Here is a 23488-nt window from a genome sequence, read left to right as displayed (position 1 = left end):
GGACCGTGTCTGACATTCCATAGTGATCAAAGAAACAATGGACTAAAATGTCCAAATTTGTTGCACCATACGTTTAGGGAATTTAAAACATCAGCACGATGGCCTCCCATCACTATTAACACGTCAGTTATTGATTTGCTTATTGCCGTAGCTTTTTAACAGGTCACCAAATCTTGGAAATCAGCCTCTAATGTTTCTTTCCAAGCCTGGTGGTATGGGGTTTGCTATATTCATAGACTAGACAGAGCTCATGTCTCACCTGTCTCACTTGCTATTAAACAGGGTTTATTGTGGTTGCCCATTACCACTTTTTTAAATGTTTCTGCCCAATCTTTCCCTTTACATACTCCACGTTCTGAGGAATTTCCCAAACCGCCTTGAAGTTGATATATTAGTATGCTGATTTCTTATATGACAAGTTTTGTATTCTAGTTACATTTATATAATTTTCACTTGAGGATTGTTGTGTACCAATTAATTCTGTTATGGTTATGCATTTTGATATCACATTTTTTTTAATTTACTTATTTATTTATTTATTTTTTCTTTTCCCTGTTTCTCCTCTTGAATTATACATTTTTTTATCTTCTGTTTTCATTTGATATTACTTTACATTGTCATTTTGCTGTCTCTTAATGTCAATAAAATCCTATTTAAACTTAAAAAACATCAGCACGAAAGCTTGGGGAGTAGAAACTAAGGCACAGATATGAGAGGAACAGAAAAGGACACGTTGTATAGAGGAACAGCAAAATAACCAAAGAACATTTTTGGTACACCTCTTTTTGTGTGAATTAGCCCAAATCTAGGTCTTTTTTTGCTTTGCCAATGCTTGTTTCTTTATGTCTTGCTTTTTCAGCTTCTCCACCCGAGCTTCCACTTTTTAAAGCAATACGCTGATATGGGATTGTGTCCGCATTTGTGTTTGCCCCTCTCATGAATATCCACACCCCAACTCACAACTCTGGAGTCACTGCAGTTTTCCTGCCCAAACCAGCACTGCATGGCCCGTGGCCACTAGAAATAATCCTTACAATAAAGGGGAAAAAAGCACTAAGAAAGGAGCCCAATATGACTACCAGGATCATTTGCCCAACTAAAAACAGACACAATTTCCATACTTCAAGCAATGCTTCAGCTATCATGCCAATCAGGAGCTATGAAACGACTTGAATGAGTGTGATGCATTTGAAGTCTAAGAAATACAGTCATCACATAGCCTAGTGGACCTAAGACTTTGGTCGCTTGTCATTGACATGGTTGTATTAGAAAGGTTAGGAAGCGACCATAATCCTCTGTCCCTGACCAAGCTGTCTCTTTGTGTTAACTTTCGTTTTGATCCTTGTTCGTTTTCCTACAATAGGGATGTTGTATCGTCATCTGATTTGCGCCATCTACTGTGGCGTCAGGTGGTAGCTCGGCCGGACATCTTATTAGCTGTAAGCAATGATCTTCAAGAAGTCCTCTCACAAATTCGGGGAGGCCATTTCTGCACGGGAGATCAAATGGCTCTTATTCAAACAGTTACTTACTGAGCTAAGCATATATTTTATAAAGTATACCTTCTTTGCAGCAGGTGCACTAACTTTCTGGAGTACATAAATGCTGCTATCAGTACACTAAAGACGAGTAATTAATAACGATACTTTCATTTCACGTAGTCATTCACTTTGTTAGGTGCATTGTTTATACAAATTAAGAATGCCTCACAATGGTATTTGTGTTGCAATCTGTGTAGTCCTATTTGCGTTAAGATGCTCAGGTGATTTGTTCTTGGATATGTGAGAAGTGGGTATGCTCCTTGGTGTCTGTTATACTGAATTAGTTTTGTACAGTTCCCTTCGCAAAGGACCACCAGGATTACTCTAATAGGAACACACTGAAGCTGGTAATCTGGGCAAACCAAGTGGTTACAGTGAATACATGACTGTTTTGCCAACAAATTCTCCGGAAGTCCATTATTAGTCACAAAAAGTCCACCTAATTATTAGAACCTATGAAACTCCTCTTGAAGCATTTGTAAAAAGAATTGAAAGAAAGCAGGTTATTAATTGTGCATATAAGACTCCACCACAATAAATAAGACCACAAACTTGTCAGGGTAGAACACAGTTTTCATAATTCACACCTGCGGTCAACCCTGAGTTAGTTAGGGCACTGCTAGACTTGTTTAACTTAGGATAATGTATAAAATAATTAGCAGTAACAATCAAGTTTAAATGTCAAAATACAGCACAATAACAATTTCAAAACCAATTTTTAAGAGAGAAAAATAAACTGTGCAACATGACACTGAAACAATGAAACAATCGAAGGAGAGGACCTGGAGTTATGCATTTTTAAAGATTGAAAGCAAAAAGCACCCAAAAATGTAAAACGACAATAAATTCTCACTGTTGCAGTTGACTGGGACTTAATTGGTATTTCAAGATGACCACAATGGAGCTAAGGTTGGATACACTAAGTGGGTCATCCAGGTCAATTATTCTACCTTCTGACTTTGAAAAGTCTTTCAAGAGGAACTCGAAATCCTGCGACGCACGGTGTCTGGCAGTATTAAAGAAAGCCCTTTCAAAGTGCCTGCAGTATTAAAGAAGCCAGAAAACCATTGGATGAGGCCCAGCTGAAGCCATTGGTTTTGTCGGGAAATGCTGACAGTGGGAGAAATTCAAATTCTTTTTTTTTTTAAAATGTATTTTTTATTTAAGCAACTCTATTCAATACATATAGAAACAATAGAAATACATATCAATGAATAAATATATAAATACATTCATGATTAATAGAAAAAAAGGCATCAATTCTAGGACAACATTAGCAAAAATCATAGGCAACCAAAAGAAAAAGACTATCTTAGACATGGACATAACTCATCAGGATACCTTATTATTATTTTTTTTTTGGTTGCCCAAAAATTGTTAGAGAAAAGGACATAAATCTTTCAGTACGAGACATCAATAATAAACATATTATTTCAAGTGCTACTTTCCTTACAGCCTTCTTACATCCCGCAATTGGTGACCAGATCTGATTACCGTGCAGTCTAGAGTGTCTCCCTCTGGTGGAATAAACCCCCAGAAAACTAGCTAGCCACATTTGAAAGTTTGGGGGATCCACATCCTTCCAATGAGCTGACAATAGTATTCTATAAACTGCTGTCCCCACAAATAGGTATGATTTCTCCTCCGAGCTTAGCCCCAGAGTGCTATCATAACCAAGAATGAAAAGTGAAGATGATTCCGCCGCGCTGTGTCCAAATACCTCCTCCCAAAATCCTGAAAGCAGGCTTTTAAGTGATGTTAATTTATCACAGTCGTAAAACATATGTGGCAGGGTAGCCGACCCTGATCCACATCTGGGGCATGAATCATCTATTCTTTTCCCCTATGCAAACAACTTAGTAGGGGTAAAATATAAATTAAAAATAGTCTTATAAAGCTGGGCTTTTAAGTTAGAGGATATGAGTAGTCGTGATATTAAAAATAAACTCATGTCAATGTCAATATTGGGATTAGCCAGTTTGCCAGCCCAAGACGACTCTGTATGTTCCAGGTCGTCTGGGAGTTTCTCAAGGAGGAGGCCATATATTGTTACGATACTAGTTGAATTGTTAAGTATGATATCAAAAAAAGGAATCTTTTCAAGTGAAAACCTAGGAGTTTTTAGGCTTAGAATAGTATTAACCTGAATACATTTAAAATAATCACTATTAGGAATTTCAAAAGTCCTCTATAGGTACGAAAACCTAGTATTCCTTCTCCTCCCAAAAAATCCCAGACCATTCTTACCCCTGTGATTTCGCATTTTTTAGCCATGTCGTCATTAGCCTGTACGGGTAGCAAAGAAGAGTGTCAAAGAGGGGGATACCTGTTGAATTTTGGAATTGCCATGAAGTTAGAGACCATCCTCCAAACTTTCCAAGCGCTGGTGATGACCTTGAATCTGACCTTTTTATAGTAGCTTGGTTCTAATTGTCTCAGCAAGAGCCCTTGAGCTTTCTTTCCAATTGACAATTCATATATGGATGGTATTTCTGTAACCTGTGTATTTTCGTTTACAACTAGGGTATTAAAAAGAGGTACCATTTGATGAAGAAGAGCAGCCCAGTAGTATAGCATTATATTAGGAATTGCTAGGCCTCCCGTATTTTGTGGTAAGGATAGATATTTCAAAGACCTCCTAATCTTCCCATATTGCCAGACAAAATTAGACATTTGTGACTCAAGTGTTTTAATAATGTTATTTTCTACAATTAGGGGGATAGGTCGAAACAAATATAGTACCCTAGGGAGTACATTCATTTAAAAAAAATTACCTCTGCCAAATAATTGACAGGTGCAAGCTATTAACTCTCAAAAGATCTTTCTTTATATTCTTAATTAGGGGTTGATAGTTCAGATTATTAATATTTTCAATCTTTGGGCTTAAACATACCCCAAGTTAGGTGGCCTTTTCTGTTTTCCTGGGATCATCATAATCAATATTATCAGTACATAAAATAATCGTTGTATCTTTATTGAGGGAGTATCCGGAGTATTGGCCAAATAACCGGGTAATTATCTCCATTTCTGGAATAGCCTCAGCGGGGTCGGGTGTTAATACTGCCACATCATCGGCGTAGGCTAGTATTTTGGTTTCATACGCACCAACAATAATTGGCTTTATTTTCTGGGTCTGTAACAATTTAATGATCAGAGGATTAATGTACAAGGCAAATAATATCGGGGAACAGGGACATCCCTGTCTCGTTCCTCTCGATATAGTAATTGCACGAGAATCTATACCCATTAGTTGGAGCCTAGCTCTTGGTTGTTGATACATGGCTCTGATCGATTTAGTAAGCCCAGGCCCAAAGTTGTTTAATTCTAGTACACCCCAAAGAAACTCCCACGACACCCGATCAAAAGCTGTTTCGGCGTCCAGGAGGATCATTGACATCTGGCCCTCTGTCCCGGACATGATATCAAACAGTGAGATGACTCTACGGGTATGATCTGTTGTACCCTTACCAGGGACAAAACCATGTTGCCAGGGGGAGACCAGATGTTCAATGACCCTCCCAAGCCGATTAGCCAGGATTTTTGCGTAAAACTTGGAGTCAGAATTAATCAGGGAGATAGGTCGGTATGATGATGGATTCTCTACAGGTTTGCCCTTTTTAGGAAAAATAATTATATTTGTCTCTTTCCAAGACTCTGGAGGGGTGCCGCTCAGCTGTATTCTGATAAACAAATCCAATAAAAAAGGTAATATTTGTACTCCTAGTATTTTATCGAGTTCTAGGGGGATTCTGTCAGGGCCAGCAGCTTTCCCAGAAGCCAGGCCTAATTGAAGCTCTGTAATATTAATCTCTTTTTCCAGGTCCTCTCTGGTTGTAGTATCTTGGACCTTACTCCACCCAGTTTCTTTTGAGAATTTCCCTAATATTTTCATAATTTAGAATCAGCTAAAGTATCGCTTTGATATAGCTTTTGGTAGTATTGTTGGAATATCTCGGCAATATCCCCTGGGTTCCTGACCATCTGTTTTAATAGAGGTTATCGTGTTATATGAGATCTTCTGCCGAGAGCGTAAAGCCAACTGCTTACCCACCCTCTCCCCATTTTCATAAATACTGCTTTGGTGAGACTGAAAAGTCTCTGCTGCTTTCTGGGTCAGCCAGCTGTTTAGTTCTGTTTTTAGAACCAATATGTGTTGCATAGTGTGTTTCCCATCTTCCCCACGAACTATTGATTAAACGTGTTCTTCTTCAGCTTTGGCCAGCTCTTGCATCAATAGATGATTTTCCCTATCAAGCTGTTTATTTTGTTCTAGCCACATAGCTGATTGTTTCCCCTCTAAGGGCGGCTTTAAAACAGTCCCAGACTACCCCCCTAGATGCACTGTAACAATTCATATCGAAATAGCTTTGAGCCCAGTCACTTACACATTTTATATAGTCTCTGTTTACTAAAAGCTTCCTATCAAATGTCCAATTTGAACGGTGTCTGGTAAAGTTGGTTAAGTTTATTGTCAGAATTAGGGAATTGTGGTCCGAGATTATTTTAGGACATTTTATAACTTCTGCTCGGTCAGCTAGATCACTTGTCACTAATATATAGTCTATTCTGACATATTTATTGTGAGGGTGTGAAAAATACGTATACCCAGGATCGGGTTGATTTTTTGCATCCCAAATATCAACCAGATCGTAGCTATCACTGAGTTGGCGGATATCTCTGTATACCCTTGGTTTCCGGCCTAAGCATCTATCCTGAGTTTGTTTCCTAAGCGCAGACCCTAAGGAAATATTAAAATCGCTGCAGAAGACCAGCGATCTTGGCCAAGAGGCGAGCTCTAATTCAAGATCCTCAAATATTTGTGGGTTGTCTTGGTTCGAACAGTAAATTGAGCAAATAGTTACACCCAAAGCCAGTTCTATAATAACCCATCTCCCAAGAGTATCTACTGCTTTACGCATAGCTGATCATAAGGATACTTTGGCTAGGATAGCTACCCCACGAGTATTTGACGTTTGTGTTGTACAGGCAAGGTTATTATAGCCTCTAACCCTTAAAAATTCCTTCTTATCCCAAGGCAAATGTGTCTCTTGAAGACAAATTATATCCGAAGATTTTTGTTTAATTATTTCACCTAAACGAGCCCTCTTGCTCCTATCATTTAGACCCGCCACATTCCACGAGCAAATTGCTATTTTCCCCATTAGAGTTTGCTAGTTAATTTCGAAGAACTCACCTACCCTTTCTCAAAGCCCTGACAAGCTTTTAAAATATCTTGTGCCTTTTGTTTATCATTTAATGGTAATACCAATTTGATTATATCGGTTAAGATATCAATATCATTATTGTAGTTGCTATTTTTTTATTTAGTCCCCTGCCACACCAACACCACTCCCCCACCCACCCCAACCATCCCCCTAACACCCAATGTGAGGCGCACAGACTCCAATAGAGTCTGTTAGTGATGAATATGCAACACTCGACCAGAGCTCACTCATTACATAAATAACACAGATGCTGAGCTCCAAAATCAACCTTATTTTTTTAGTTTTCCAATTTTTCAAAAAACTTAGCAAAGCTATGTTGTTTCTCAGTAAGAGAGTATCGTAGTCAAACACCATTACTAGGCCAGCCTAACCTAGCCCATTGAGATATTCTTTGGCCTTTATTTCGGAGAGAAAATATTTAGTTTGCCCCCCCCCCAAATCACTTTCAGCCGAGCAGGATTGTTAAGACAAGCCTGTGCTTTCTTGTCTTGGAACGGCTTAATTAACTGGCGCAGCTAACACCGCCTCTCAGCGGTGGAGTGACAAAAATCTGGGCGCACAAAGTAAGAGACCCCATTTCTGGTTCGTTTAGACTCGGGTCTAGCTTTCTCAAAGACCGCCTGGCGGAGCAAAAAATTGCCAAAAAAAGAAGTATGGCACATGGGTAAGCCCCGGGTTTCGCTGGATGTTTTAGAGTGAAGGGCACTCGGTGGGCCCGTTGGACTTTTGCAGCCAATTCCCATCCAGTAAGTTCTGGCATAGAGTCACGAGAAAGGTTCACAACATAGAAGTGAACGTCTTCCCCCTCCAGCCCCTCGGGGACCCCTAAAACTAGAAGATTGTTCCTATGCTGGCGGTTTTCAAACTCCTCCAGCTTACATCTAACATCTGCCAGCTCCGCTTCATGAGAATCAACCCTTTCCCGGTTCACAACGATCTCTGATTCGTTGGAAACCATCCCTGATTCTAAATCAGTCAGTCGATCTCCAAAAGTATTACATGTCCTGGTTAACTTACGCACAACCCCTTGCACTTTATGTAAGGCAGCATGGGCTTTGCGCCCATCCTGGCATGTTTCCTCGCGATGTGCCGCGATAGCCTGGAGGATAGTGCCTAAGGTTGGAGCAGCTGGGTCTGAATATACTGGGTGATCAAGTTGCTGATCAGGATTTGGCACGCAAGAGGGATTAATAAGTTGGTTAGTCGGGGTATAGTCCCAGGCCAAGTCCTTTGTTCCATGGCAACTTTTTTTCTTTTTCAATACAGTTTTTAGTCTAGGTCCGGGATTTTCCATTTTTTCCCCCTCACTTCCACTTTCATCAGTTATGCAGTTAGCAGTATCATGGGACCACTCTGCACCATCTGAGAAGGAAAAAAATCGTTGGTATCCTTCTTCAGCTCTGGGTCAGCGCTATGTACATTATTCCAATTAATGTGGCCTGTATATAGTACCCTATTAGAGTCATCCATTAATGCCTGAGGAGCTTGGGGTACCTGAGCTGGATCATCTGACCTAACTAGCAGAGTCGGTTGAGCACCCCCCCAGATTTACTCCCAGTATCAGTATCAGAGAGTGCTGTCTTATCAGTCTCACCAGCAACGGCATGTATTAACGGGGGGGTTAGTGGTAAAAGCATACCTTCATTCCCGGGAGTATCAACTTCAGGCTGGTCCCTCATACTCTGATCAGGCGTTGGTAACAGGCTATCATCCTCTCCGGCCCCCGCCAGGATCAATACTCCAGGTACAGTGCTTACCAAGCCAGTATTCCTGTGTTCGTCCTCAATTGAAACAGTTACAGCCGCCTCCGTTCCATCGATGATTCTAGCCTTGCTCTTCCCTTCCTGACCCAGAAGCAATCTCACCGGAGTCTTCTGCTGTAAGTCAGCTATCGTAGGGCCGGCCGTAACCCCCTTCTGCGTAGTAGCGTTTCCGCGCTTCCGTGTCTTGGAGGTCGAAGAGGAGGCCCCCCGTCCTTCCTCCACTCTTCCTCTTGCCTTGTCCCCCGGCTCGGCGGTCTCACGTTGAGCCAGCCTCGCTGCCCTTGCCTTGGCAGCAGCCGATGCCGCTGCAACCTTAGGCGCCATGGAACCGTCGGCGCCATCACAGAACACAGGGTAAGCTCTGATTCCTGCTTTCACTTTAGGATATTCCTTCCACAGATAGCGCAGGACTGCGAGCCCAATTATGGTGCCTAGTGTCAGTAACTGATTTTTAATGGGCTTTTCTTCTTCAAAGCAGGTTTCCGTTATCATCTCTTCTGTTCTCCTTCGGTATGGCTCTTAACTCAGCATTACCGGCACATTTTTCCTTTGAGAGCTCCGTTCAGTGTGTGCACTGCGGTTTCACACATCCGCCATCTTGCCTCTGTGAGAACTGATTCCAGGGACACTCAGGCCGATTCTAAGGTTACCACAGAGAAATTCAGATTCTGAAGCCAACAAGGTCCTTGCTTTTGGCGCATACTTCTCGTGCCTTTGCCTGGTAAAGATTTCTACCTTCGGACTTAAGCATTTCGGGGCAAAGGCTTGCTCCAGAGGAGATCACCAGCAGTCTCCAGTCAAGGTCAAATAGCAAGATCAAGATTGCTCCTGATCAGCGTAGCACTTCAGTAAAAAGTAAATATTTCCTGTTGCCATTTTATATCCACTCTTTCTGTTGCTGACTTCATCGTCACAACTCAGTATTTGACTTAATTCTAGTTCAAGGAATAGCAGAAACACCCACACAGGAGTAGGAGGGAAGACCATTGCTTGTCCCAGAAGTAGAAGTCTGGGAGTTCCCTTGACTATGATATTGCTACAGATTTTCACATCCAGGACAATAGTTGTCATAGGTATCTGATGTATTTTACAAGTATGCTGGCAGATGGACAGGGCTTACCACATAGTAGTGTCATTTGTAGCTCCCATTACCACAGAGTTCACAATAGCCTGAGCTTTTGCATCTTTAACAGCTCTGTTCAGTCCAGATGACTCTTGTAATAACATACCATAGTGACCCACCCAGATCATAGCTGAAGGCTAAGCTTTGGTGCCTATGTCTGCTGCACTTCACATAATGCCCATGCAGTGGGTTCAAGGGCACAATGACAGGGAGCAGTAGGTTCAGAGGCACAGAAACTAGGAGCAAGACATTGCCAGAAGGAGTATGGAAACTATGCACATTGTGCAACTGTAATGTAATGTAATGTAATGAGCATTTATAGAGTGCACTATAACCCTACGGGTATCCTGGCGCGTGCACATGTGAACTAGAATCTGAGAGTATGAAGGGTGTATAGCCAAGGGGTAGAAAAATATCACAACTTATATTCTAGGAAACAGCCAAGTCTTTAATCTCTTTCTGAATTGTAACAAGTTTCCCATCTGCCTAAGTTCGGCTGGGAGTTTATTCCAGGCCGACACTGCTGCAATACTAAAAGCCCTACCTCCTGCTTCAACTTTCCAAAATCAATCAATCAATCAATGACATTTATAGAGCGCACTACATACCCGTAGGGTCTCAAGGCGCTGGGGGAGGGGGGGTGCCGCTACTGCTCGAACAGCCAGGTCTTCAGCTTCTTCCTGAAGGAGAGATGGTCTTGGGTCAGGCGCAGGTCGGTCGGGAGGGAGTTCCAGGTCTTGGCGGCCAGGTAGGAGAAGGACCTTCCTCCTGTAGTCGCTCTTCGGATGCGGGGGACGGCGGCGAGGGCGTGGTTGGCTGATCGGAGGTGGCGTTTGGGAGCGTAGAAGTTGATTCGGCTGTTGAGGTAGCTTGGGCCTTGGTCGTGTAGGGCTTTGTGTGCGTGGGTGAGGAGGCGGAAGGTGATTCTTTTGTTGACGGGGAGCCAGTGAAGGTCTCTCAGATGTCCGGAGATGTGGCTGGTTCGTGGGATGTCGAGGATGAGTCTGGCTGAGGCGTTCTGGATCCGCTGGAGTCTCTTCTGGAGCTTGGCGGTGGTACCGGCGTAGAGGGCGTTGCCGTAGTCCAGTCGGCTAGTGACGAGGGCCTGGGTGACGGTCTTCCTGGTCTCGGTGGGGATCCACCAGAAGATCTTCCGTAGCATGCGTAGGATGTTGAAGCACGCCGAGGAGACGTTGTTGACTTGCCTGGTCATGGAGAGGGAGGAGTCCAGGATGAAGCCCAGGTTGCGTGCATGGTCTGTCGGTTTGGGTGCGGTGCCCAGAGCGGGGGGCCACCAGGAGTCGTCCCAGGCGGAGGGTGAAGAGCCCAGGATGAGGACCTCCGTCTTGTCCGAGTTCAGTTTCAGGCGGCTGGTCGTCATCCACTCGGCTACCTCTTTCATCCCTTCGTGCAGGTTGGCTCTGGCGGCGGCGGGGTCGTTGGTCAGGGAGAGGATCAGCTGGGTGTCGTCGGCGTAGGAGATTATGCTGAGGTTGTGTTGGCGTGCGATGGCCGCGAGGGGGCTCATGTAGACGTTGAAGAGGGTGGGGCTCAGTGAGGATCCTTGGGGGACGCCGCAGATGACTTCGGTGGCCTCTGACTTGTACGGTGGTAGGCGGACTCTCTGTGTTCTTCCGTCGAGGAAGGAGATGATCCATTCCAGCGCCTTGTCCTGGATTCCGACGTTGCTGAGGCGCTGTACTAGGGTGCGGTGGCAGACAGTGTTGAATGCCGCGGAGAGGTCTAGGAGGATGAGGGCCACTGTTTCTCCGTTGTCCATCAGGGCTCGGATGTCATCGGTGGCGGCTATGAGGGCGGTCTCGGTGCTGTGATTGGCTCGGAAGCCGGACTGTGAGGGGTCGAGGGATCCATTCGTCTCGAGGAAGGCGGCCATCTGCTTGTTGACGGTCTTCTCGATGACTTTGGCTGGAAACGGTAGGAGCGAGATGGGGCGGTAATTCTTGAGTTCGGTGGGGTCCGCTGAGGGTTTCTTGAGTAGAGCGCTGAGTTCGGCGTGCTTCCAGCTCTCAGGGAAGGTGGCGGTGTCGAAGGATGTGTTGATGATGTCTCGCAGGTGGGGTGCGATGACAGCGTCAGCCTTGTTGAAGACGTGGTGGGGGCAGGGGTCGGTCGGTGATCCGGAGTGGATGGAGTTCATCGTGCGGATGGTGTCTTCGGTGCTGATTGGGGTCCAGGCGTGGAGGGTGGTGGTGGGGGGTGGTTGTTCGGTCTTGGTGTGCGTTGGTTGGTTGTTGAAGCTGTTGTGTATGTCCGCGATCTTGTTGTGGAAGTATGAGGCGAGGGAGTTGCAGAGGTCTTGCGATGGGGTGATGTCGTTGTTTCCTGCGCTGGGGTTGGATAGCTCTTTCACGATGTTGAAGAGTTCTTTGCAGTTGTGTGCGTTGTTGTCCAGCCGGTCCTTGAATGCAGTTTTCTTGGCGGCGCGGATCAGCTGGTGGTGCTTCCGGGTGGCCAGCTTGAAGGTGGTCCTGTTGTCCAGTGTGGGTTCCCTTCTCCAGACTTTCTCGAGGGCTCGGCAGTTCTTCTTGGAGCTCTTGAGTTCGTCGGTGAACCACGGGGCTTTCTTGCTGCCGGGTCTGTTGGGCGGGGTCCTCAGCGGGGCGAGCTCGTCCGCGCAGATGCTGATCCACTTCGTGAGGTTGTCGGCGGCCTGGCTGGGGTTCGCTGAGCTGGCAGGAGGGTGCTGGCTCAGGGAGGTGGCGAGCTGGTCTGCTGTGATCTTGTTCCAGCTTCTGCGGGCGGCCTGTTGCTGGTGGTGGTGGGTCTTCGTTCTCTTGAAGGTGAAGTGGACGCAGCTGTGGTCCGTCCATTGAAGCTCTGTGGCGTGGCTGAAGTCGATGTCTGTGCTGGAGGAGAAGACTGCGTCGAGTGTGTGTCCGGCGAGGTGGGTGGGGGTGGACACCAGCTGCTTGAGTCCAAAACCTGGACACTCTCACCAGATTAGCTGAGGAGGAACGGATATTGTGCAGTGGGATATACCACTCAAATCTACTCCGTAATGGCTTAGGCCCAAGGCCATGCAGAGCCTTGAAGACTATGCAGAGGGATTTAAATGGAATCCTCTGCATTACTAGGTTCCAATGGAGCTCGAAAAGAACCTGAGATGCCGATGATTGACGTGGTCTCCTAAGAGCAAACTTGGCCACCATCTACTAGATTCTCTGGAGTATCTCAATCAAATATCTGGGAGACTCCAGCAGCAGTGCGTTACAATAGTCCAGCGACTCAAAATGATGCTCACTACTGTAGTGAGGACATAGCCCTTTGACATTACTGTGCTGTGCATGTTGGATTGTGTTAACTTTCGTAGGGTGTGAGTCAGTTCCATTAATGAACTTATTACGACTGATGCCACCGACCTTCATTTGCCAGGATGGAATGCTGATGATGACCAAGTCATTGCCTTTATTGAGCATTCCATGGGATGGCTGGGTCTCTGTGGCTGGTGAGCTGTGAAGCTGTGGCCCACCTGATTAGATGGAGCTCTGGCCAATCCTATTGTTCCTTGTCTTGAAGTTACTGGGGCCTGGTTGGATTGTTCACAACACCTACCACGCATAGCAGGTGGTGAAATCACCTCAGAGGACCATGACCTCAAGCACTGTGTGAGCTTGGTGGGCAGACATATGATTTGAGCCTGATTTTGTCAAGTTGGAACATCGGACTAAGGGAATTTAGTTGAGCACTGCTTCTGTGTGACAGGATTACTTTAGTGATGCGCGTGCATTGACTTCTGGCATTGCGTCTACGTTTATTGAAGGACTCTGCTATGCACGCTCGTTAATTGCATTAACAGTAGGACGGAGCATTGATTCAGATGCTCCGTCCATCACCACCCCCTTTTGTACCGCTTTTGGCCACCATAAGTGTGGCAGGGTATGATCAGACGTGAGTCCATTGCTCACTTTGCCACTGGATTCAAGCAAGCCGGGCTGAAGACGGCTGGAATGCCAGAAATCGGTCCTTGGAAGCTTGTTTCCGGTCCAGGGAAGGCATGGCTTGGCAGTTCGGGCTGGACTGTTCCCATGAGGCACAGGGTCAGATTGATTTGCATATAGCCATGTCTGAACTGGGGTGGCAGAGTGGGCTAAAGAACGGTGATGGAACAAACCCAGAATTTTTGACAGGGTGTGAGTGTTTGATTGGTTCTGATGCTCCGTCCATCACCACCCACCCCCTTTTGTACCGCTTTTGGCCGCCATAAGTGTGGCAGGGTATGCTCAGACGTGAGTCCCTTGCTCACTTTGCCACTGGATTCAAGCAAACCGGGCTGAAGACGGCTGTAATGCCAGAAAACGGTCCTCGGAAGCTTGTTTCCGGTCCAGGGAAGACATGGCTTGGCAGTTCGGGCTGGACTGTTCCCATGAGGCACAGGGTCAGACTGATTTGCATATAGCCATGTCTGAACTGGGGTGGCAGAGTGGGCTAAAGAACGGTGATGGAACAAACCCAGATCTTTTGACTGGGTGCGAGTGTTTGATTGGTTCTGATGCTCCGTCCATCACCACCCCCTTTTGTACCGTGAATAAGGAGACAGCATTAGACCCTGGCTCTGTACCTCCCGGGTAGGTGAAGGGCTAGTCGCCAAGCTGCCTGAATATCTTGAGTGGACGAGCTCTGTTTCCCTTTCCCATCAGCTTAGACCTAACTAATGTAGGGTCACGTAATACAAGGTAAAAGCGTATCTTGTATGTATTCGCATAGCTGGTGACTTGAGCATCTATTAACGTTGGTAGAACTAGCCTTGCAGTAGTGTAAGAGTTCCGGATAATTTCTTGATTAACCAATTCTGATGAATTGTCAATAGCCCCCATAGGGGCTGACAATGGCAAGAAGCATGTTGGCCACAATACACAGCATGCTCGCTCTATAAGACCATTGCCTCCAAATAGGGCCACACTGTTTTTACTTAGGTGAGTAAGTCTCCTGATTAAAATGTATGAAGTAGGGCCTTCCTAAACCTATTTTAACTCACCATTTTCACATCGCTACACTACTCAATACAGTTCACACACCCCCATGCACCCAACAGCTTTATCTAAAAGAACTCTGCCAAAGAGCCCCTTTGCGGGTGCCCGCCAGGCATCGCAGTGCTGGCTCGATAAGGAGCCGCCTAAATGATGAAGCATGACACCCATCGGGGTGTGTGAGGGCACTTCCTCCACACAGACTAGTATTGTGAGGGAGTACATGTGCTGGACCTGGTTAAAACAGTTCCTGGTTCCTCTTTCTTTTTGTGAACTCAATTTTACCAGGCCTGGCCAAACTCTTGAGCAAATAACTATGGTTCACCACAAAGTGATCCGAAAAAGTTTGTGAGTGAAGCATGCACCAGATTCACACCCACTCATAGCATGCAGTGTTTCATTGTATTAATAATTGTTAACCGCAGAATGGAGGTTTTCGCAGTGATGACATAGGGCTCTAACATTGTTAGATTTGCCTGCCTTTGTAGAAGCCTTGAACCACTACAGCCGTATCACCTGATTGTGGGAGCTTTAAATCTGAATTATGCAATTGAAGTGGTTTATACATAACCCTCATTATAGATTGCAGACCAGAACATTGCCTCCTTTGTAGGTATTGGAGCTTACTATCCAGTGCAGAGTCACTTAAGACTCAGCATTGTCAATGTATTATTTAATCCATATATCCCCTCTTGATTAAACTCCTACAATCCTTTGACATAGAATTATTTTAAAACTCTGCTGATGATAGGCATCTTGATTTAAAGCAAAGGCCTTTAGACAGCACTGCTTCTTTTAAGATTGAAAAGTGGCAGGTGGCAATTATCCAGAGCACAGTAAAGGTTACCCTTGAAGTAAATCCATTTAAAATGGGGATTTTGATGATGCAGCTGTAACAATTGATTGACCTCCATTAAACTGACAAACAGCTATGGGAGCCAATCCGTAACTAAGGCTTATGTAAGGTACAAAACTTTTTGTTGGATCACAATCTGTCTCTATTTCCTCAAATCACCAACGCCATCAAGTCAGACCTCTGGAAAACAAGGACAACCACAATTTTTCTACATCTGAACAACTTCTGTAATGCACCAGTGGTGGTCATCCTTATAGTGTCAATACTAGATTATGTGAACAGGTGTGCTGGAATCCCTGAATACATGTTCTACCAGTTGCAACTACTTGCAGAATGCAGCCATATACCACTGCTGTAGCTATGAAATGGAGGCATATTATATATATCTATATTATAATGGAGCCTACTTAGATAAGGACAAAATCGAAAACGTATCCATGTGCAAATAAAATGCCTGTTAAATTTGTTAGAAAAATCATAATACTTAAGAGTCAGTAATACACTGTCTCTTGCATTTAGCTGAACTATACCTCCTCCAATTAGTTTCTAAAAAAGCACTCAGTGGAGCAGGGTGTATGCCTTGCGCTTATGGTGTACGTTGGAAATGATGATCATCGATGGAGCTGCAGCATCAGACAGCCAGGAAGTGACTGTAGGCAGAGACACAAATGAAGAAAAGGAAGACAACAAATCAGTTGTTCATGTTAAGGAAAAGAGGAGGGGGGTTCATGTAGGAGAGTGGTGAAAGAGGGAAGGAAGCAACTGTAGTGGGATGCCATTTCAATTTGTTTGACAGGTCAGCTATTGCTAGATCATTTGTAATCACTACAACAAGACCTAGAAAAAGCAGCTCTGAGAGATTAACTTTTGCTCCACCCACATGTTGATCTTCCTCTATGCAATCTGTTGATTAGGTAAAAAGTGTGTGCTTCCACTGAAAAAGATTGTTGTATTGCAATGTCTGTCTTGTGGGAAATATTAAACCCAGTACAGAAAAGCACAACAGGTTATAGTGACAACCCAGTGATCAAGAATGATCTGTTTATTATGAAACATTATAGCAAAGGCAAGCAGCCTGATTTACCGATTATGAGAAACATGTGTCAAAGCCAATAGGGATTTATGAATGGATTGTTGGCACACTGTGTTGAAGACTTTACACAGGTATGTTATTTCATGGAGTATCACAGATTACGATTTAAGTCAAAGGGTTTTGGTGTTAGTGTTGTGGGGAAACTAAAATAAAGAATGACAAGACTTCTCTTGCAAAGCAAAAGCATGTTTACTGTTGCAGCAGGGAGAAGCAGCTATCCTCACATGGTTACACAGTTAACCAGCTTGTCTCAAGTTGCTGTTTGCAGGCAGCCCCTTATATACACAAAATTCTGCTGACATTACAACGATCTCAAACGCCAATAACAGGTCAAAATGTGCATCTAGTAAATTATAAACATCACATCACCAATGTTCTGTAAACTCGTACCCTTTCCTCTACATTCTCTTTTTGTAAGTCTAACAAAGCTTTAGTACAATATTAACTTCCGTTCAAATGTATATGCTTGTTTATCGTTCTGCTCCCAAGACTTCTTATCTGACTCTGTGTGCACTGAAGTTATCTTTCACATCAACAAACCTTTGGGTGTAGATTCCTCATGGGTAAGTTTATGCTGAATAAATTAGGCGTGAAGTGGTTATGGTAAAAACCAGCAATAAAGGCTTAGGCCTGATTGATTCATTAGGAAAAGTTATATCTCATGCAATAGATCTGATCTGTATTTTTTAAAATGTTGAAACACAGGCAGTAGGGTTGACCAATTTATTATTAAAAGCATGTAAAAGTTCTTTAAGCGTGGATTATTATCCTGTGATAACGCCTGACAACAGGTATTCTGTTAAATCTAAGCACACAGATTTTTATAGTATGCAAGGATTATGGTGTTGATTACCTCCTCTGACAAACCCTGGATGTAGACGTTGGACTGTGAAAATACCTTTTAAGATGGATTATATAGTGTGTCGCCAACTGTAATTTTGTACATATTTGTAATTTTATGACTGTGTGCCTGATTGTTTCCTTGTGGGAAAGCTTATGTACAATACACAAGTCTTAAAGTGGTGATGGTGATAAGCCAGTTATAATGTTAGAGGCCTGATTGATTCCTTGGGAAACTTTACACCAGATGCCATTAGTCTGATGTCTGATGAGTTTGTTGTTAGGAAACCTTATGAGAAAGGCAGTAGGCCTGCCTTTTAATGTGATAAGCATCTGTTAAAGACAACAAGTCATCGAGGATTTATTTTCATTACACTTTCAGTATGGTAAGCACAATACTGTTCTAACAGGGCCACACCCTGGTATGTTTACATCTTTATTATTTGCCCTTTGTGCACTGCGTTTATGCAATTAGGTTTTTATTTTCTCCACTTCAATTTTTTATTTATCTGGCATAAACTTTTTGAGTTTGTGCCTGAGTTTTACTGTTTATGAAGGGGGACACGAGTGCAAGGATGAATGACAGAGTGCATGTATGATGAGTTGCTGAATGCCTAAACTCTCATTAGTGACTAAAGAGGCACTTTCAATTATAAGCCAGACCTATTGGCATTGCAGCCAAACACCTAAAGGAGCTAAAACCAAGAATAGACAAAAAAAAAATTCTGTCTTTAAGACGCTTAAGCTACCGCTTGGCCAGCCCCTCAGTAGAACCGATGCTGACAGTACTTAGGGCAAAACTCATTCCCTCCATTACGTATGGCCACATTGCCTACCCTGGTGTTCTCGAGAAAATGGTCAACGCGGCCCAGGCGAAAGCATATAAGATGGTGCTACAGGCCCCCAGACAGGCCAGGAATAACATGCTAAGGCTTGAAATAGGCCTGAAACGACCAGAGTTGGTACTACTGGGGGACCTGATAAAATACTACATCAGAGCACTGAAAGCTCCTGAAAACACCCTAAAGCACGCCTTAAAAACTATATTTGGTGAAGTGGGCTCCCCATGGCACTCTAAGGTGGCACAAGGCATTGACCTATTGAAAATCGAGGGTAAGAGTTTGCCCCTTCATGAAATTCCATACTCTGCCTGGGCCCAAGCCATAAAGCGCCAAGTTCAGTCCATCTCGTTCGAGCTTGATCTCTTATCGCTATGGCACAATCCATTAACCTTGGCCCTAGATAAGTCTTACATCCCTGGCAAACCCCAACCATATCTGCAAGACGCACTAACAACTCATGCGAGAAAGAAAATCCTGTATCTGCGCCTCCTGGCCCTCATGATCATGGACTTCAACCCAAAATGGGCACGAATGGATGCTTCCATCACCTGCTGATTATGCAACTACCGCAGAGAGTCTTAGTTACACCTGCTGTGTTGCTGTACAATGTTGGCTAGCGACCGCCATCGCTTGTTGCATCCGGCCTTACGGAAACTAGGCCATAGAACATGCAGAGAGGCCTCGGACTGATGCTTCTTAGAAACTACAACCTGTCTATTAGCTAGGGTCGGCAAGTTCACCCACCAAGTCAAAAGGGCTCTCGACCTCCATCAAAAGGCCACCGATCCTAAGGGTCCCTACACTGTGTAAGGAGCGCTATCTGGAGCCCTAACGATGTCAGCTTACAGTTAACTCAGGGTGTTCCCGTAAAGTAACTGGTCGTACTGGATCCAGGAACTAAATCAGGGTTGGATAAGGGCCAATGAAGAACCCATCCACTGTGATCTGGCTGTGCAATGTGCACGACCACGTGGAATTTGCACACTTCTTCTGGAAGAACCCACCCACTGTCAACTGTATGTGCAGTGTGAATGACCATGCCGAACTTCCACACTTCCCCTAGTCCCTAGAAGGCGTGAAGTTAAGGAACACATAAAACTTTTTTCTCTTTTAATAGTACTTTGATTGGACATAAGTGGTAAAAACTGTCTGTACTTTATTTTAATATTGCACATATGGTTTTATTGGCCTGCTGGGGGGGAGGGAGGGGATGTTCCTGTGTTTTATACTGTAAAGATTTTAAGTAATCGCACAGTTTAATAAAAAATTTACTAAATTTATTGGCATTGCAAATGCATGTTCTCTTTAACATACACAATTGTCCTGTGACATATCATAAAATTAATTTTAGGAAATGTAATGTCATTTCACATAAAGTTCATAAAATGTAATAACATTTTGCAAACAACATTTTCCAAGACACTGCCACCCCCGCTCCCAAATAGCATTCTAAATGTTTACATTGTAATAAAGAAAATATTCAAATTATAGGCTTGAGTTCAGGTGGACCACACAGCAAAGTTAGTCAGGCAGGGGAGTGATACAGATTACATAGTAAAACGAAACATAAGCTATTGCTATATGACTAGCCTACCAACCAGCAGAGGCCAGTGCAAACTACGTCGTCCAAAAATGTTGGTGCAAAATTGTCCCAGCTCCAGTGTGACATGTAACATCTGGCTCAGAAAAAGTGGTACACAGCTATTAATTCTGTATTTGTTTATGTTTCATCTGTATTTCACCAATCACATTGAGTTCTCTCCTTGCTCTTTATATTACATCACTACCAGTTTTCCCTCTTAACCCCAATGCTACTACAATGAATGTTTGTATTTTGAATTACTCATCCCTGGAGCAGACAGGGAAAGTTATCCTGTTTGTCTGCTTATGTCTGTCTGTGTTGTGTGTGATTGGTAGGATGGCAACTATAAGAGTTATTGCCCAACATGTGGAAATACGTTAAGAGCTGTTATTTGCCTTCCCTTCACATGCATCCTCCCCTTTGACTTGAGCTCATACATGCAGGACAGGCAAATAAGAACAGTTAATGCTCACAGTGGTTGGCAATACAGCTCTTTTATATTACGGTTAAATTGCATTATATTCCATTTAAAATGCAATTATGCTCAATTGCATTGCCTTTATCCATGACCTTTTCTATTTTAAAGATATGTTTTGTATCTTTCTTACCACCACAATTTGAATAATCGGGCCATTCAAAAGAAGCATTTGTTTCTATTTATGTAATATTTCCAACCTTGAGTTGGATGTGAATTATGGCTCTTGCACAAGCGTTTCCAATGGGTAGCCGAGAGCTACCAGTAACTCACCAGCTGCCACTATTTGCCAAACTATCAGCAACACTGTTCTTGGACATGATGCCAAGCCTAGATGAAGTTTAGGACTATCTGAACCTGAGCAATGCACACTGCACTGCAGACCATAGAAGTGTTAGCTAGCCAAACAAATTGTCAAGCCCCACTTCCAAATACACTAACAATGTGACTGACAGCATGAAACTTGGAAAGATAACCAACTGCCATGCAGCAAAGTCACCTGCAGAAGGAGGTCAGTCACCCTCTGTGTAGAAAATCTGGTTTGGGAATAAAGAGCACCGTATCTCCAGTGAGGGGCTGAAGGAGTTGATGTGTGAGTACTTAATGAAAATGATCTGAGGATGATGTGGTAACTACTGATAAATACTGTTGGAGTTACTATATTTCTTATTATGAACTAAACAAAAGGAGGTGCACTGAAGCAAATGAATTTACTCCGTTATGATTTCTCCAAATTCTTTCTTTATTCCAAAATTCATATGCATTCATAAAAAGAGCCAATGCGTTTCGTTCCCAAAGAAAAACTTGTGGAACTTTATCAGGGCTTTTTTAAGTTGTAATCTATCGCGCCATGAGGATATATTTTGTAATGCAATTTTTCCTTATGGTAGAGGTAAGCTCCAAAGGCTAAAGCTTGACACCTTGATACGCATCAAGAACGGAAGGAGAGTCTTGATGTGTATCATGGTGTCAAGAACTTACCTCTACCATAAGGAGGAATTGCATTACATAATAAATTCTTACGCCGGGATAGATTACAACTTAAAAACGCCCTGATGAAGTTCCACAAGTTTTGCTTTCGGAACGAAACGCGTTGGCTGTTTTTATGAGTGAATATGAATTTCAGAATAAAGAAATAATTTGCAGAAATCATAATAGACTGCATTCATTTTCTTCAGTGCACCTCCTTTTGTTTACTTTGCATTGTAATCTGTACCCAGTGACACCAAAGGGTGACAGGTGCTGGAACAGTGTGCACGATTTCTAAAAATTATTTTGCAACATCATAGTTAGGTGCTATTCAACGGGTCTGTCACCCTGTATCTTTTTTGGTTTAGTATATTTCTTATTATCTTTGAATGATTTTTATTGATAAAAATATGCTCTCATACAAGAGGTTAGAGACACGTTGTAGCCTCGTTCAGTCCTCTAATCGTTTGAAGTTGAAGGTAAAATGTATACACCCTATTGGCTTTCTACCACAAAATGAGTTAGTCATTGGTGTTCTTTTACTCTTGCCACAGTTGAAGATATAATTATGGTGCAGAAAACAAACTCTACACAGGAGACAACTACTTCTCAGAGGAACTTTGCTAAAGGTGAATGGCTCCTTAAAGGAATAGATGTGTTTAGCAAAAACGTGACTAATGAAGATGGGATATACAGCAAAGTCATCTATGAGGTAAGACAGAAAACAGATTATTGATGAAGTTATGTATGTATGTATACATAATTAAGCCACTAAAGAAATAAATAAATAATGTTATAGATAGGTGACAATATCAGTTTAAACGTAACATTTTAAGCTAAAAAAGTCACTGAAATTCACCAATTATAGTCAACAGAAGTTTCTATAACTTGCACCCTTGCCATGCACAATGTCATTAGTGATGTTACCAATAATGTCATAGAACATGTAATGACTGATGTGATATGTGAGGTCATAAGCAGTGCATGCAGAGGGTGTGAGTTGTAGTTACTTACCTCAGTTAACAATAACTGCTGACTTTCAGTGTTGTCTTTTTTAGTTTAAAATGGTACATTTAAACAGAGATTTTCATATAACTGTAACATCACTTTAACCTTTACTTTTTCCAGTAAATTTCAAACGTTTTTTAATGTATAGTAACATATTATTACCATACCTAACTATGACATCACTTGAATCTTTGTTTTTTCCTTTTTTTTTTAAACGTAAAGTAATATTTTATTGGCATAAGTAACTATCCCCCTGCACAAGACCTTTGGCCACGTGTTGCGAGGAATTGGAAACAGGGCCACAGACACCCACTCCCCCTTTTTGTTTTGTCAACCCTGCAGGACTTTCACTGAAACAATGCAGGCACCTGTGTTCCCACAGGACTTTCGTGGGAGTGATGGGTTTGGGCTGGCTCCTGCAAGAGTGCTGCGGGATCGAGGCAAACCTAAAAAAAATCTTTCATGGGGCGCAGGGTGCCAGGGTACCCCAACCCTGCCTCTATACTTTGTTATTATTTTCATTTTCATGACACAGGGCTGAGCCAATGAGAACAAATGCCCCCTCGGTCAATCAGACCACTCCAATTTTTTTCACACTACCGTGAGAGTCCCTTAAACCCAAATGACCAGCGATCGATATACTGTGAACCTTAATTTACTAAAACCTACTGAATGGATTTACGCCAAGTTACAAAAAGCAGGCTTTGTGGGTAAAGATCTAGATTTCTGCCAAATATGTTGTAATACCACTTAGCTGTTTTGACTGTAGTGGTGGGTAAAATTTTCTATGAAAACTGCATGGGGAATTTGAGTTTTGGGACCCCCCTCTTTTTTTCAGCTCCCTGCATGACCGATCACTCTGCATACTACCTAGAACAAACAAGTTAAGAATCAGAGCTACACTTTGCACAAGGATCATGTTTCGGTTGAATCTCAGAGTCTCCGTTGTAGCTACAGCATTATATATGCTGTTACCTACTGGCACATTTATACAGATATGTAACTAGGAGAGGGCAAAATTGCACAAAAAAAGTTTCAAACATTTTGTAAAAAGTAGGCACAATTATCAAAATTTCACAAAACCTACTTGCTAGTAACTCATGTGAATATTGAACATGATGGGATACCTCTGTTTCACAAGTCACAGGAGTTACAAGAGAAGACTGGTTCGGGGAAAATGCCT

The 23488-nt window shown here is 43.2% G+C and overlaps 1 protein-coding gene across 1 annotated transcript in view; it reads left to right on the top strand.

Moving 5' to 3' along the window:
* The window catches only part of LOC144798044 (5-hydroxytryptamine receptor 3A-like), a 244100-nt gene that overhangs the window by 145187 nt on the left and 75425 nt on the right, over positions 1–23488 (top strand). The window contains exon 6 of the mRNA XM_078668821.1: positions 21852–22009. Coding sequence (XP_078524947.1) covers positions 21852–22009 — 158 coding nt within the window. The remainder of the gene's footprint in view (positions 1–21851; positions 22010–23488) is intronic.

The sequence above is a fragment of the Lissotriton helveticus genome, chromosome 12 (genome assembly GCF_964261635.1).
Source record: "Lissotriton helveticus chromosome 12, aLisHel1.1, whole genome shotgun sequence".
Taxonomy (NCBI): Eukaryota; Metazoa; Chordata; class Amphibia; order Caudata; family Salamandridae; genus Lissotriton; species Lissotriton helveticus.
This window is presented reverse-complemented; position numbering and strand designations above follow the sequence as displayed.